At 44.3% G+C, this 14,580-nt stretch overlaps 1 protein-coding gene across 2 annotated transcripts; it reads left to right on the forward strand.

Moving 5' to 3' along the window:
* The first annotated feature begins 244 nt into the window (after nucleotides 1–244).
* Nucleotides 245–7,804, forward strand: LOC125545295 (ribonuclease II, chloroplastic/mitochondrial). 2 transcript variants are annotated; one of them, XM_048709195.1, is made up of 14 exons: nucleotides 245–567; nucleotides 1,526–1,685; nucleotides 2,213–2,326; nucleotides 2,401–2,478; nucleotides 2,557–2,685; nucleotides 3,363–3,581; nucleotides 3,729–3,911; nucleotides 3,956–4,045; nucleotides 4,151–4,257; nucleotides 4,349–4,498; nucleotides 4,617–4,776; nucleotides 5,040–5,435; nucleotides 6,207–6,431; nucleotides 7,207–7,804. In XM_048709195.1, the coding sequence occupies exons 1-14, from the start codon at nucleotides 359–361 to the stop codon at nucleotides 7,336–7,338; spliced, it is 2,352 nt and encodes a 783-aa protein (XP_048565152.1). In that variant the 5' UTR covers nucleotides 245–358; the 3' UTR covers nucleotides 7,339–7,804. The 2 variants fall into 2 exon arrangements, with proteins under 2 accessions (XP_048565152.1, XP_048565158.1); XM_048709201.1 differs by having other exon boundaries at nucleotides 246–567; nucleotides 3,983–4,045.
* Nucleotides 7,805–14,580: the final 6,776 nt, after the last annotated feature.

Raw genomic sequence — 14,580 nt, forward strand, 5'->3', positions numbered from 1 at the left:
ACCACCTAGACTACGACGGATTTTTTTTCTCTCCCAGTAACAAAATTTCAAAGTGAGTACTCTCGGCCTTAATAATCGCTTGGTCACCAGCCTTGACGGATCGGGCCGAAACGCTGCGCTGCGCTCGAAATCATCACCCACTAACCAGTGCCGGCCCATGCATCCCCGCCACGAGAGGCCCAGGCCCAGTCCGCCACAGCAGCAGCCTCGCCCTCGCCTTCCTCCCTCCACTCGCGTGCGGAACCGCTCTCTCCTCTCTTATCGCCAAAATCCCCGGCCGGAGCAGCGGCAGCGGCGAGCGAGGCTCACCGGCGCCCCCCTCCCTCCCTCCCTCCCTCGACCGCGGGCGCGCGCGCATATGCGGCCATCGCCCATGGCGGCGAGGGCGGCGAGCGGGTGCTCCTCGGCGGCGCTGGCCTTCTTCCGCCTCCGCCCGCTCGCCCGCGCCGCCCGCCTGGCCCCCGCGGGCCGCTCCGCGTTCGGCGCCACTGCCGCCTGCCGGGGCCGCCTCGTCGACTCCGTCCTCCAGGAGCTCCGGTCCCGCAGGCGGGTCCGGGTCTCCGCAAGGTAATGCCCCCTTACGCATTGTAAGAGCTCAGCTGTCTGCCCTCCTGCCTCGCCGCCGTCGCCCGTTCCTAGCAATCCCTCCGCGGACGTACGTACGCCTACCTTTGCGCCTCCTCCACGCTGCTCCGTCCCGCCCAGCCGCTGCGAGCCGCTCGTGTGCCGATGCCTGTGCTATGCTGCCACTGCCCGCTGCAGTTTTGCGTGTTCCCTGCCTGCAGCAAATCGAACATAGAATCAATGTAACGAAATTTAATCTCGCTCTCGTGATCATAGTTCGAACAACGGCTGCACCCTAGTGCGGACGGTAATGATGGCTTGTGAGTAAGATGAACCCGGTTTGCAGCAATTCTAGGTACATTTGCTTCATGCAATTTGTTCTGCAGTACATTACATAAGGAGATTTAGTCGTGGAATTGTAGTAGGACAGTGTAGTGGTCTCCAAAACCATTTCGTGTGGGAAATGCACTGTCATGCTGTCTGATGGAAATGGTCAAGGCGGCCACGCAGCAATTGTAGCACCGCCTGAACAGCAAGGCGGCCACACAGGTCTCTCACCCAACAGTTCCCATCTCGCGCCACAGCGACAGAGCGGGAAATCACTGTAGGCTTGATGAAGCCAAGGAATTTGCACGCACCTTTCAATTTTAGGTTCTCACAGGTTTATGTTGGGTTTCATCTCTAGCCTACCCCAACTTGCTTGGGACAAAAGGCTTTGTTGTTTTGATGATAATTGCATAGGTCAATGCAATGAAGCTTACTACTGGGCTTCAGATAGTCTTGCCCAGTCCTTTAAGAGAGACAGAGGTTGTGGGTGTACTGTATTGGGTCGGCTCCCTCCTGTGTATTGGAGTCGATCAAACATGATTGTGATTACTTACGTCCATGATTAATATATGCTGGATTAAAAAAAAGACAGCAATTAAGCTTACAGTTGGGATTCTGTCTTGTTGTTCTTCAGGATAGGATTGCAGGGCACAAAGGAACTGTCGGATAGTAAGATAGAGAAGAGAACAATACAAAAAGGATTGCTGCTTGAATTTCACAAAGATTCTGAGAGATCCTTGCTCGCTGTTGTCGAAAGGCCTGATGGGAAGAAAAACTGGGTAGTCACTGACCAGGTATTTAAAGAGGGATAACTAGCCTGTCCAATAGAATACTCGGTGCCTGGTGAATTCATTTCCATGGATATATTTGTACACTTTTCACAGATGAAAAGACATTACGGATCGATAATTCAACCTAGAACCCGGGCTCAGATGAGCCCGGTGAACAGTACCTCGATTTGAAACAGAAAAAAAGTTCAAAAAATTCCAATTTTTTTGTGGTGCAAGATGCTTCTGTGCGTGAACTTCGTGCAAAATTTTGTGAAGTTTGGACATTCGAGAAGCTTTGTGGCAAAAAAGACAAAATCAGGCATGAACAGTGCGATTTTCAAAAGTTTCTCAGACATCCGAAATTTGTCTTTTTTGCCATGAGCTCCTAGAATGTCCAAACTTTGCACAGAGTTCACGCACAGGAGCATCTTGCACCACAAAAAAAAGGGAATTTTTTGAACTTTTTTCTATTTCAAATCACAGTAGAGCCCCGGCACCAAATCGCCGCTCCCAAGATTCTCTTGTGATTTAGCTGCTGATTTGTTGTGCAGAATGGTATCTTATCTTCTATAAAGCCCCAGCAGGTGACATATGTTGTACCTGGTACCATGGATTTTGATTGTTCAAGAATAGCTGAATTTCTCGAGAAAGCGCAAGATCTCTTGGTGAGAAACGTTGCATGATTTGTAAGTGTACTACATATAATGTGCATCATGACTGATAATATGAGTTGCTACAGGACCCTACTATCTTGGAATGTGCCTGGATGGAGCTTTCTGAGAAGGACAAATCAGTAACTGTTGAGGAGTTTGCTGATGTAAGAGGTTCATTAGATTTGTTATTCTGTGTCTTTCTCTGTTCAAATCATCAAATGTGACACTTGTGATTTTCTCAGATAGTTTATGGCAGCAAGGAGTCTCTGGAAAGCTACTGTGCACACTTTTTGTTGTCACGGGATATTGTGTATTTTGTGAAGGTGGAGAGCAGAGGTTCTTCCATATACCAGCCTCGCCCATCTGCTCAGGTATATTTTCTAAATATATGTGTGATATATATATCGTGTGTTACACACCCTGAATTAGTTTGGCAAACTCATTAATGTTGCAACAATTCCTTTTGAGAAGAATGTAAGGTCATGATATTTCCTTTAGAACGCTAGCCTGAACTGACTAATCCTTCAACTGTAATCACAATTCAGTTCCATTTTGCCTCTTGTAAGCCTAGCAGTTGTCTTTGTGCCGGTGTGCCCATGGTTTTAGTCTATTGAAGAGCATAGTTTTGCATGGCGGGAGGCCATACAAATCATCATGTTTACCTTTTTCCTCTGATATGCCAAATGGGTGTTTTTTTAACACCGATGAAACTGTGTCATTTTGTATTAGAAGAACACCGAGAAGGCGCAGGAAAAAAAAGAAAGGAAACCAAGGCTAGCCAAACCTATAAACTATCCTACACAGGGAACAAAGCCAAAACAAAACAGAAAGAGAGCAAGCAAAACCCTACTGCTACTGCTATAGGGTTTTAATGGATGTTATAGAAATTTGACTGCTAATCTGACATGATTAGTCAGCCAGATGTTTGATTTGAGTGTATTTATCAAGTGTGTGATTCCCTAAATTGCTCTAGTTGCTTCATTCTCTGCAAAATTGTTTCTGCTTTGTGGTGTTCATTGGTAGACTTATGTTTATCATCTGGTAGTAGGTGGATGAACTTTTACGACGGAAGCTTGCTAAAGAGGCCGCCGATAAGGAACTGGAAGAATTTGTCCACCTACTCAAGTCCGCTAAAGCATTGCCTCTAGGCTCTAAGCCTCCAAAAAATTCATGGTTGATGGAAGAGAAAGTGAAACAAAAAATCGAGTCTCTTCAGGCATATGCAGTTGATGCGTGTAATGATGAACAAAGAAGAATGGCGGGAAATGTAACATATCCTATTCCACTACCAATCTTTTGTCTAATATTTCTGTGCTAAAAGATATTCTTTAGCCTTATATCATGCTTTATTGAGGAAAATGTTTGACTTCCCCATCTTGCTGATCCTTGCCTATATGACTGAATGTAATGACAGATTCTGAAGGCTATGGGTTTTGCACGGACGTCATCAGCTGCCCTAAAGCTCCTTATAAATGTGGGTTACTTCCCCGTGCATGTCAATCTTGATCTTTTCAGGTATGATGTTCAAACCACGTATACCGAGAAAGTTTTGTCTGTTGCTGAGGAGCTTCTGGTGGATTGTCCTGATTCAGATAAGGTATGTAGTTACTGTCGAATTCCGAATGACTAATATCTATATAGTTTAAAATACCTTGGGTTCTCTTTCAGCATGTCAGGAAGGATCTTTCAAATTTGAGAGTGTATGCCATTGATGTGGATGAGGCTGATGAAGTATGTTTCTATTATTGCTGCCCACACATCTTTCGTAAGAAACTGAATTATATAAATTCGCTGCTCACGGACAAATCTGTTGAATACTATTTTTTGGTAACTCAGCTTGATGATGCATTAAGTGCAACTAGACTACCTGATGGTAGGATAAAGGTCTGGATACATGTAGCTGACCCAACATGCTTTCTTCAACCCCGGAGCATCCTTGACAGGTTATTTTTGCTTCTCCTGCTCAGCGGGTCTAGCTTTTCTGTCAATAGCATCTTATATTATTATTTGAAAAAAATGACATTTTGCCTACAGGGAAGCAATGCACAGAGGAACCTCCATATTTTTACCAACTGCCACCTTTCCGATGTTCCCAGAGAGGCTTGCCATGAATGCTATGAGTTTGCAACAGGGTACAGATTGTAGATCTGTAAGCGTATCTGTGATTTTGCATCCAGATGGAAGGTAACTTTCTACAACTCCTTTAATATTCTCTAGCAAGCTGTATTTTTTCTGTCTTTGGGAGATACTGTATGTTTCTTTTATAATAAGTGTAATGAATGCATCCATTTGTGTGTGATAGTATTGCAGAATATTCGATAGAGAACTCAGTAATCAAACCTACCTACATGTTAACATATGAGGGTGCAACTGAATTGCTGTACATGAATCTGGAAGAAGAGGAAGACCTGAGGATTCTTCAAGAAGCTGCTTCAATTCGTGCACAATGGCGTCGTAGCCAGGTAAGAGCTATGCAGGCCTTTGCGGTTGCTGGTCTATACATCATCCTTTCATTAGTAACCGAGATTACACTTTTTAGATAATAAGATAAACTACAAATTTAATGTTGAACCGTTGGCTGGACATCTTGCAGTCCTGATACCACTTAGAACAAGTCTGTATCTCTGGAGATTTTCTGAAAATTTAAGCGTGTACCTAACCAACTGAATATTTTAGATGCATTTGTTACTTTTACTTGATACCATTGACACTCTGAAGTTTGCAGGGTTCAATCGACACTGCTATGATAGAACCTCGTATCAAGGTGGCAAATCCTGATGATCCTGAACCAAACATTAATTTATATGTTGAAGATCAAACCAACCCAGCAATGCAGCTTGTATCTGAGATGATGATACTGTGTGGGGAGGCGGTGGCTGCGTTTGGTTCTGACAACAACATTCCTTTGCCATACAGAGGGCATCCCCAGTCTAATACAGCTGTGTCAGCATTTGCCTATCTACCTGAAGGGCCTGCCAGGAGCGTTGCCAATATCAGTGTGCTTCGTGCTGCAGAAATGGATTTTCGGAAACCTGTAGCACACGGTGTCCTCGGAATTCCTGGCTATGTACAGTTCACCTCCCCTATTCGAAGATATGTCGACCTGCTTGCTCATTATCAGGTATTTTTATGCACCTATTAATCATATGAACAGGGACATGATACAGTTTGGAGGAACTTTGGTAGTTAAATAACTGTCCTTTTGAATTGCCGATTTTTTTTCTTGTGTTATGAATGGAGTGTAGTTTTATCCACACCATTGGAGCAAGTACAATAGTGGGCTTATAGCGAGCTTACATGGCACTTTTGCCTATGTGGAGGAGAGAGATGTGAAAAAGGGAAGTGGGCTCTCATTCAAGAGCCTAGCTATATACGCATTTGTAGGTAAATACAATAAATGTGAAGAAAGAGATAGAGAGAAGATAGAAAAAAAGTATTAATGTAATAGCCAACCTTATAGCCCACATTATTGTACGAGTGCCTATAGATGATGACTATAGATGACTTGGCAGTTCCTTAGTCTGCTCACAGAGGGGAGTAATATAGAGTAGTAACTTGCCGATGTTACTAGTCTATGTTACTACCTTCATAGTGGGTAGTAACATATAAGTGATATCATGAAAGAGTTCATTTATTAGGCTATAGACTCATTATGCATTGAAATGTGTGATGTTACAGTAACTAGCTAAGTTACCACAAACCCCTCTCTCCTCATTAATTAGCTGCCACATAAGCAATCTTGTATTGAAATGTGTGATGTTACTAGTTAAGTTACTCCCATTGTGACTAGTCTTATAGCCATCAGCTGGCTATATTATTAACCATGCTCTTGTAGCTTTATCTGAATGATATAAATATGGTCTACTTAATTTTATACATTGAAAAATTGCAGGTAAAGGCTTTTCTTAGAGGTGAATCTCCACCATATTCAGCTGGTGATCTGGAAGGGATGACATTTATTGCGAGCATGCATGTTAAAGTAGCTAGGAAGCTCCATAGCAACAGCTTACGTTACTGGTTGCTGGAGTACTTAAGGAGGCAGCCAAAGGGGAGGAAGTATAGAGCACTCATACTTAAGTTCATCAAGGATCGCATGGCAACATTGCTTTTGGTGGATGTAAGTCAACATGCTTCATCCAATAATTTATCTATTTATTGATGCAGTATCTCCATAGTAGTACTCCCTCCAATCCATATTATATTACTTCGTAATATGGATCGGAGGGAGTACTTTTTTTACTTTTGCTGGGATCATGAGCGAGAACTTTAGTTGTCCTGCCCCTTGTTTAAAAACTGGATCGGTCTGCCAGTTCGACTGAGGAAACCCGGTATGGGTACTAGTCTGGTCTTGTTAAGTTTGAAGATCGTGTGTGCAAGTTCACCGGTCAGAACTAGCTCCCCTGGGCATCAACCAATTTTCCTTCATTGATTCACCATAGATTCCGAGAACCACCAGGTTCCTGGCTAAGTTCAGGCAGATCAGTAATTTTGGCCCGGTTCCATCTTTCTTCCCTTTATTCTTTCTGGTTCTAACTTTTGACTACAGTCAACCAAATCCTTCATGCTGTGGAATGGGTAGACCCGTAAATGGGATGATATATGCTAATCAATTTGTTTAGCTGCTCATTTAAAACCACAACTGAACTTGCTATTCTTTAGAAAAAGAACAACACCTGGTATGCAGCCAAACGACTCCAAAGTTCTAAACTGACAAAATCATGTAAACAAGGGAAAGCCAACCTCCTGCTATTGTCAACCGGGGCCTGCCAATTTGATTTTTTTTCAAGATTGCATATTGAGTTACTGTTTCTATGATATATAGATAACCGCTCTCCCTGTCTTGATATTTTGAGCTCCTTATTCTAATCCCTTTTTTCTGGTGACACCGACAGGTCGGGATTCAGGTCACAACCGTGGTTGCAGCCGGGAAACTGGGAGATGAAGCGAGTGTCGTTGTGGAAATGGTTCATCCCCGCGACGACATCTTATCAGTTACGGAAATTGCACAAGACACGGAGGAGTAAATGCTTGCAATGGGTAATAGAAGCTCATTGCCTCGCTCCCTGGACATGGATATTCATTTTTGGTGCGCATGATGGAGGTGATTCATTACCTTGGCACTTAGGCGAGGATCTCCCCTTCAGGACCATGCTCTCGAGTTCGGTATCATGCTTGGGATTATGGAATAGAACACGCGTATGGTCGCCCTGTGAACGTTCGAGCAGGATACAATCGTCTAACCGTCTCGCTAATCCATTTTTGAGGCTGAGGCAGTTCTGATGAAAGCACAGGTCTGGTTTGGTTGAATTTCCTTGGGGTCCTTGGGCGTTTAGTTTGGGTGCTGTGTTCTGGGAGTAATAGTTTTTTTGTATAGCTAGCTACACTCATATGATCCGGGGTTTGACGATCTGCGGACACGCCATCTTATGCATTCAATCCGGCACGATGTATATTCGATCTCAGATGTATATAACGGAGTTACTTCGGGCATGTGTTTCTTCGATTTAGTCCATATGTGTTTCATTTGAAGTCACTCTGACCCTCTTGAGAAGGCATTACCGAAGGTTAACTTGAGATTATGGAATCAAAGAGGACTGGTTGTGCCTGTGCAAACATTATGAAGATGGAATTTCTGTTTTCCCACAAAATTTTAGTTCTGTTTTGCATATGCCATAAAAAGATTATTTGCCCCGGGATTTATCTACAACTCTCGTCTTTGTATTGTGTCGGCTAGATCTGCCAAAGTCTCATCTCGCTCACACACTTCCAAAATTGAGACCGTTGAAGTTGGTGAGCTACGGCCAGGGTTCAAAATTTCAATGAAATTTTTGAGATTTCACATATTTCAGTGGGGTCTGAAATGCTTGTAACCCTGAAATTTCGAGCCAGATTCAATCTAAAATTATTGAATTTTATGGTGACAGTTCTACGGGTTAAGGTGTAGAATTTAATCTTTCTTCTCGGTGTGTGTGTTGGAGCTTCAAATCGCATGGCATGGTACACAACACCATCTTAATGGTGTTTTAATTATCTGTGCATAGAGCCCACCCAGCTGGAAACGACCACCGTGGAGATAACGTTTTATGGTGAAAGTTCTTCAGTCGCTTTAGCTTTGCTTGGCAGACAATGGCCTAGCTAAATCAGCATATAGTCAGCTGGTCTCGGGGACTCAGAGTCTAGCTGCTGTTAAGAGAGTTTGTTCCCATAAAACTAGCTCGATAATAGGGGGGAAATGCATGGATGAACCCCGGTATATATGAATCCACTTAAAAAAACACATTTTAAATGCTTTTTTTAAAACGTTGCACAGGTACATATCCATGTTCTATGTGCATGCATAAAGTTTTACGGAAAAAATAACTTTTTTTGTGGCCTATGCAAGAAAGACAAATTGTATCGTCAAACGCTATTTAAAAGCATTGAAATTTGATTTTTCTTGCGGAGGCAAACCAAAAAGACATTTTTTCACAAAACTTTGTGTCGCGCACACTCATTTGTGAACATGTATGCATGCAAATTTTTTTTATATTTTTTGACATTTTAAAACATGCTTAAAATGCATTTTTTCTAAAAGTGGGTGCAGATGCCCCTGCGTTCAGGACGTGCCCACTCGTCAATGGGGTTACTCATTGCCTCACAAACGTTGGACACGTGCGTGCTTCTCGTGTCTCACGTGTCTCTTGTCGTCTTTTGGACACACCAACAATGTCCTAGTGTACTGTTTTAGGCCATGCAGGAAGGCCCTCCTTGATTAAGTTTCTTTTTTTTTTCAAGAAAACTTCCTATCTATTCATTAATTGTCAAGGTAGTACAAAAAACACTAGAAGTAAAATTTACATTCAGATCCGTAGGCCATCTAATGACGAATACAAGCCCTATAGCAAGCTGAAGGCGCGCCGTTGTCATCGTCCCTCCCTTGACGGAGGTGTGCAAACATTGTCGTAGTAGATAGTCGGGAAATTGTCGTGCTAAGGCCCATATGACCAGCGCACCAGAACAACAACCGCCGTCGATGAAGAGAAGCATAGATCGAAATGATCCAATCTGCAGACACACAGATGTAGATGAACATGATCCAGCCGGATCCACCAAAGACAAACGCCGATCAGATCCCACAAGATCCGTTCGAGACAAACCTCCACATGCCTTCTGACAACGCTTGAAACATCACCGGGATGTGGCTAGGCGGGGAGGACCTTATACCGTCTTCAATAAACCACTGCCGCCTCGTCTTTTTAAACATAGCACAAACCTTAACAAAACTTAGAAAACCACTTCGTCATGGCCTCCATGGGCGTCGGCGGCTTCGTGGTTTCTATGCAGCAATTCGCCTCCACAGGTTGCTCCGTATTCACCACGGTGCCTTCTCCCGTCGCTTTCGTTGATGACACGCCGCTGGCGGTCATGGGAAATAAGAGCTGCATTGTGCATGACATGCCAGCGTTTCTAGCGGCGGCAGGGCTGCCGCCACGCGCCGTGTGCGGCTCTACGAGTCACGGGCCCTCCCAGCAGCCCTAAGCATCGGACCGCCGGTGGTGCCCGTGACGTGTGTCAACGGCGTGGGCGTGCCGACCACCGAGAAGCTCATCTACCCTGGCGGCGGTCTCGACGCGGCCCTGAGCATCGGACCACCGGTGGTGCCCGTGACGGCCTCAGAGGTGGTTTATGGTGACGGCGACGGGTCGTGAACTTGGCGAGCAAACTTGCGCTTGACACAGTGATCGGTGGAGACCCGAGACTGGAGTACTATGATTCCGTCAAGATTGCCAATACATCTCACCTCGGTGTTGTCTCGGATGATCTCGCTGTGGAGCGTTTGGTTGGCGAGATTCTTTATGCGGCTACTCGCGCCGGAGATATGCATGAAATGTAAGCTTGCCTGAGGGTTTCTTAGTGACTACTACCAAGCTTAATAAACTGATATTTAGACATGACTTTGAATGTCTAAACAAAATAAAACAAATTACCATGATATATATAAAGACTGCCATCATGTTCAAACAAACCAGATCAAAACATGCCTTTTTTTGTTGCAATCCCTTAAGAATACAAACAACCAGGCAACCAGCTATTGGGGGTCTGTGGGGTATGTTTGTACAAAATTTTGCCATATCTATTTTTTTTAAATCTTATGCACAAAAAAGTAGACATTATTGAAAGTGCTAGTGATCGATTAGAGGGGGGGTGAATAGGCGATTTTTATGAAAGTCTTCAAAACATGGAAGTTTCGAAGACAAACGATAGAAATAAATCTATTACCATGCAGCGGAAGGTAGACTACACTAAGCAAGCTATAGTCAAGTATTCAATGAAATGAAGGCACAAAGACTAATAGCAGCTAGGCAGTATAGATCAGGATGGAATATAGTATGAAGCCAATCAGAACAAGCAGTCACTCAATGAAGACAAAAGATAATGCAAACAGGCAATGACTTCACAAGGACTAACAGTAAATAAAGAGATGGAAAGGATAGAACCAGTGGCTCGTTGAAGAAAATGATTTGTTGGACCAGTTTCAGTTGCTGTGACAACCGTACGTCTGGTTAGGGAGACTGAGATTCAACTCAGAAGACCGCGTCTTCACTTTATTCCCTTGAGCTAAGGACACCCAGTCCTCGCCCAATTACTCTGATAAGTCTTCAAGGTAGACTTCCAAATCTTCACAGACTTTGTTCACCGGCGATCCATAATGACTCTTGGGGCCAGTTCTTTTGGGCGATTCTACCAGAATCGCCCCCCTCCCCAACTTCTCCCAGAATCACCACTCCATATATTTTTTTTACAATCCTAGCTAATTAGACCTTAACTAGATAGGATTGTAAAAAAATATGGAGTGACGATTCTGGGAGAAGCTGGAGAGGGGGGCGATTCTGGGAGAATCGCCGAAAAGAACTGGCCCTTGGATGCTCAGAATGCAACGCCTAACCGGCTGGAGGATTCACAGTCCTCAAGTGTAATAAGTCTTCAGATCACACAGACAAGAAGACTTAAGTGATGCCTAACACTCTTTGGCTCTGAGTGTTTAGAGCTTTGCCCTCGTAAGGATTTCTCTCTCAAAGGCTTCGAGGTGGGTTGTTCTCAAACGACAAAAGCCGTGCACTGACTCTGAGCAGCCAACCAATTTATGGTGTAGGGGGTGTGCTATTTATAGCCACTAGACAACCCGATCTGATTTGTTCGAAATGACCCTGGGTCACTAAGGAACTGACACATGTTTCAACGGTCAAATTTCAAATACACACGACAACTTTACTTGAGCTACAAGCAAAGCTGACTTATCCAGCTTTGGATAAGATTTGCTCTCATTGTCTTCGCTCGAAGACATAGGATTTTGGTTAAGCATCACTTCAGTCATTCTGACTGGTTCACTTGGACCCCACTTAACAGTACGGTGGTTCCTATGACTCAACAAAGAAGAAAAAGAACGACGAAACAACTAAGTCTTCGCGCTCCATAGTCTTCACACGATATCTTCTCTTGTCATAGTCTTCAATGTGAATGTCTTCACATACCACCTTTGACTTCAATGTCTTCATACATTTTTAGGGGTCATCTCCGGTAGGAAAACCGAATCAATGAGGGACTTCTACCTGTGTTATCCTGCAATTCTCACAAACACATTAGTCCCTCAACCAGGTTTGTCGTCAATACTCCAAAACCAACTAGGGGTGGCACTAGATGCACTTACAATCTCCCCCTTTTTGGTGATTGATGACAAACTGGTTGAAGTTTTCAACGGGGATAGAAATATGTGAAATTGTAAAGGTTTTAAGTATTGTCTTCGTAAGTAGCAGATAGGCTCCCCCTGAAGATGTGCATATAAGTATTTTGCTTTTGAATGCAAATGCACATGGCAGGTTGTACTTGCGGAACTCCTCTTCTACTTATGAAGACAATTCATCATGCATGAAATGATATAATGAAGATAATGACATGCATAATGAAAAATGGACATCTGCAAAATGACTTCGTGCGGAATTTATCGTCGCACATGTGGAATTTATCATCGCATCACATAGTGTCGAAAAAGGTAGCAGACGACCATCAAGTTTAAGTGTTACAACTCAAAATGAACCAAATGTTTCAAAAGCGAGAGTTGTAAGCACTTGGCAAAAGTAGCAAAAAGTAAAGCAACCACCCATATGGACCCGCTTGAAGACTATCAACTCATATGCTTCTCCCCCTTTTGTCAGTAATGACCAAAAAGGTTTAAAGACATAGAGCTTCTACTCGTTCCCATGAGGTGCAGGCGAAGCAGCTGGGTCTTCGTTGAGGTCCGGTGGTGCAGAAGAACTTGGTGCAGTGTCGAGACGCGCTGAAGGTGGAGGTGGTGAAGTGGCATCATCTTGATCATCGATAACTCTGGCATTCACCGTGACAGCTGAGAAAGAATAGTCAGAGTCTTCAAGGGAGGGAGTCCGACGCAAGTGAGCATTCCTTGGAGGAGTGGAGTCAAACTTGAATCTTTCTGTGAAGCCATCATCTTGAAGATCTTCTTCAGCAGTGAGCAAAGTCAAACTCTTCCAGGACCTTCGATAGGTTTCATGTGTAACAAAGGCATTCTTGGTGGCAAGATTGCGAATGCGATTGACGTCCACCAAGAGGCTTTGCATCTGACGCTTAAGCCAGTCATGATGCTTATCCTGTTTCTGATGTAGCGCGACGAGAAGCTCTCGGTCATTGAGAAAACGAGATCGCTTCCGAGGCCTTTGGGCAATGGTGCTTCCAGTGGCGTCAGTTTGGGCGCGAGGGGCACGTGTGTTACCAGCCAAGGGATAAACACGAGAGACTGCCTGAACTCCTTCAATGGGCTGTGTGAAGCTTTGACGATCAACATTGTGAAGATAGATTGGATCCTTAGCAGGCTCTGGGTAAATAGCTTCAATAGATAGATCAACCTCTGGCAAGAATACAAGATGATTACGCGCAGATGGCTGATAGTTGAAAGCAAAGTGAAGCTTGATAAGGCGCATTACCCACGGAGCATAGAACTTCAGACCAAAAATGTAGGAGCCAGATGCAGCCAACTGCCTGATGAAGAAGTCTTGAGCATTGAAGCTTATGCCATTGAAGATATAGAAAACCAAAGTCTTCATTGCTCCTTCAAGCTTTGCTGTAGATGAATGTCCTTTGACATGCCATAGAGTCTTTCTGATGATATGATAAATGGTGTAGGGCAGATACTCTAGGTCTTCAACAAAGAATTCGGTTGGGTATTCAGTGTCGCGTGGCAAAGGCTTCATCATGCTCAGCATTTGACTCATGCTAGGTTCTGGCTTCTGGAAAATGCTCTCCAAAGCATTCTGATGTTGTTGACAACCTGGTTCATAGTATTCACCAGGAGTGGGCAGGGCTGTGAGCTCAATGATGTCTTGAGCTTTAGCTTCATGATGAACATCTCCTGTCATCCACTCAAGGATCCAAGTCTTCGGATCCCTGTTGTATCCATGAATGTGGAGGGTAGCATAGAATTGAATTAGAAGTTCTTCATTCTAGTGTTCCTTTGCAGTAATAAAATTAAGCAGACCTGCATCACGGAAGCAGTCAAGGGCTTCTTTAAGGCATGGCAGTCCAGCAATGGCTTCACAGTCAAGATGCATGTGAGGGAAGATGCGTCCCTGATTGTACAAGATGCATGAATAATAGCTTCGCTGCTGATAACTCCAGAATCGGCCCGAAGAGATTCTTGGCCTTGTGTAGGGGTTCTTGACATTGTTGAAGAATGTGTTGTGTGCCTTGAATCCATTCAGATTAAATGATCCTGGTGAAGTTACAGTACCTGGAAACCATGGTAGCCTTGGCTTTGGCTTCTGGACCCGAGGCCTGTGCTCCACATGATAGGCAAACTGAGGTCCGGGAGCAGGCGGAGGAACCAGGATTGGCCAGCGGACGGTAACAAGCTGTCCATGATCATATGCTTGCTCGATGGTGTGTGGCCTTGGAGGAGGTACAGGAGCAGAGGCATTGGCTTCAGGCAGCGGATTTGCTTCTGGTGCTGCATTGGCTTCAGGTGCAGCATCATCTGGCACCACATTAGCTTCAGGCGCCACATTAGCTTCAGCCATGACAACGTCATTGGCTTCAGTGTTGATGTTGGTGCCCGCCTCAGTATTGGTAACCTCCACTTCAGGAGCTGGAGGGTCAGACACGTTCTCCTCGAGAACAACTTCAGGGTTGGGCGGGGGTGTAGCAACTCTTTCTTCATCACGTGGTTCTTCTTCTTCATCGGCTGATGCAGCCGGAATATCTTCAGCCGCTTTGGCTTT

The sequence above is a fragment of the Triticum urartu genome, chromosome 1 (genome assembly GCF_003073215.2).
Source record: "Triticum urartu cultivar G1812 chromosome 1, Tu2.1, whole genome shotgun sequence".
Lineage (NCBI taxonomy): Eukaryota > Viridiplantae > Streptophyta > Magnoliopsida > Poales > Poaceae > Triticum > Triticum urartu.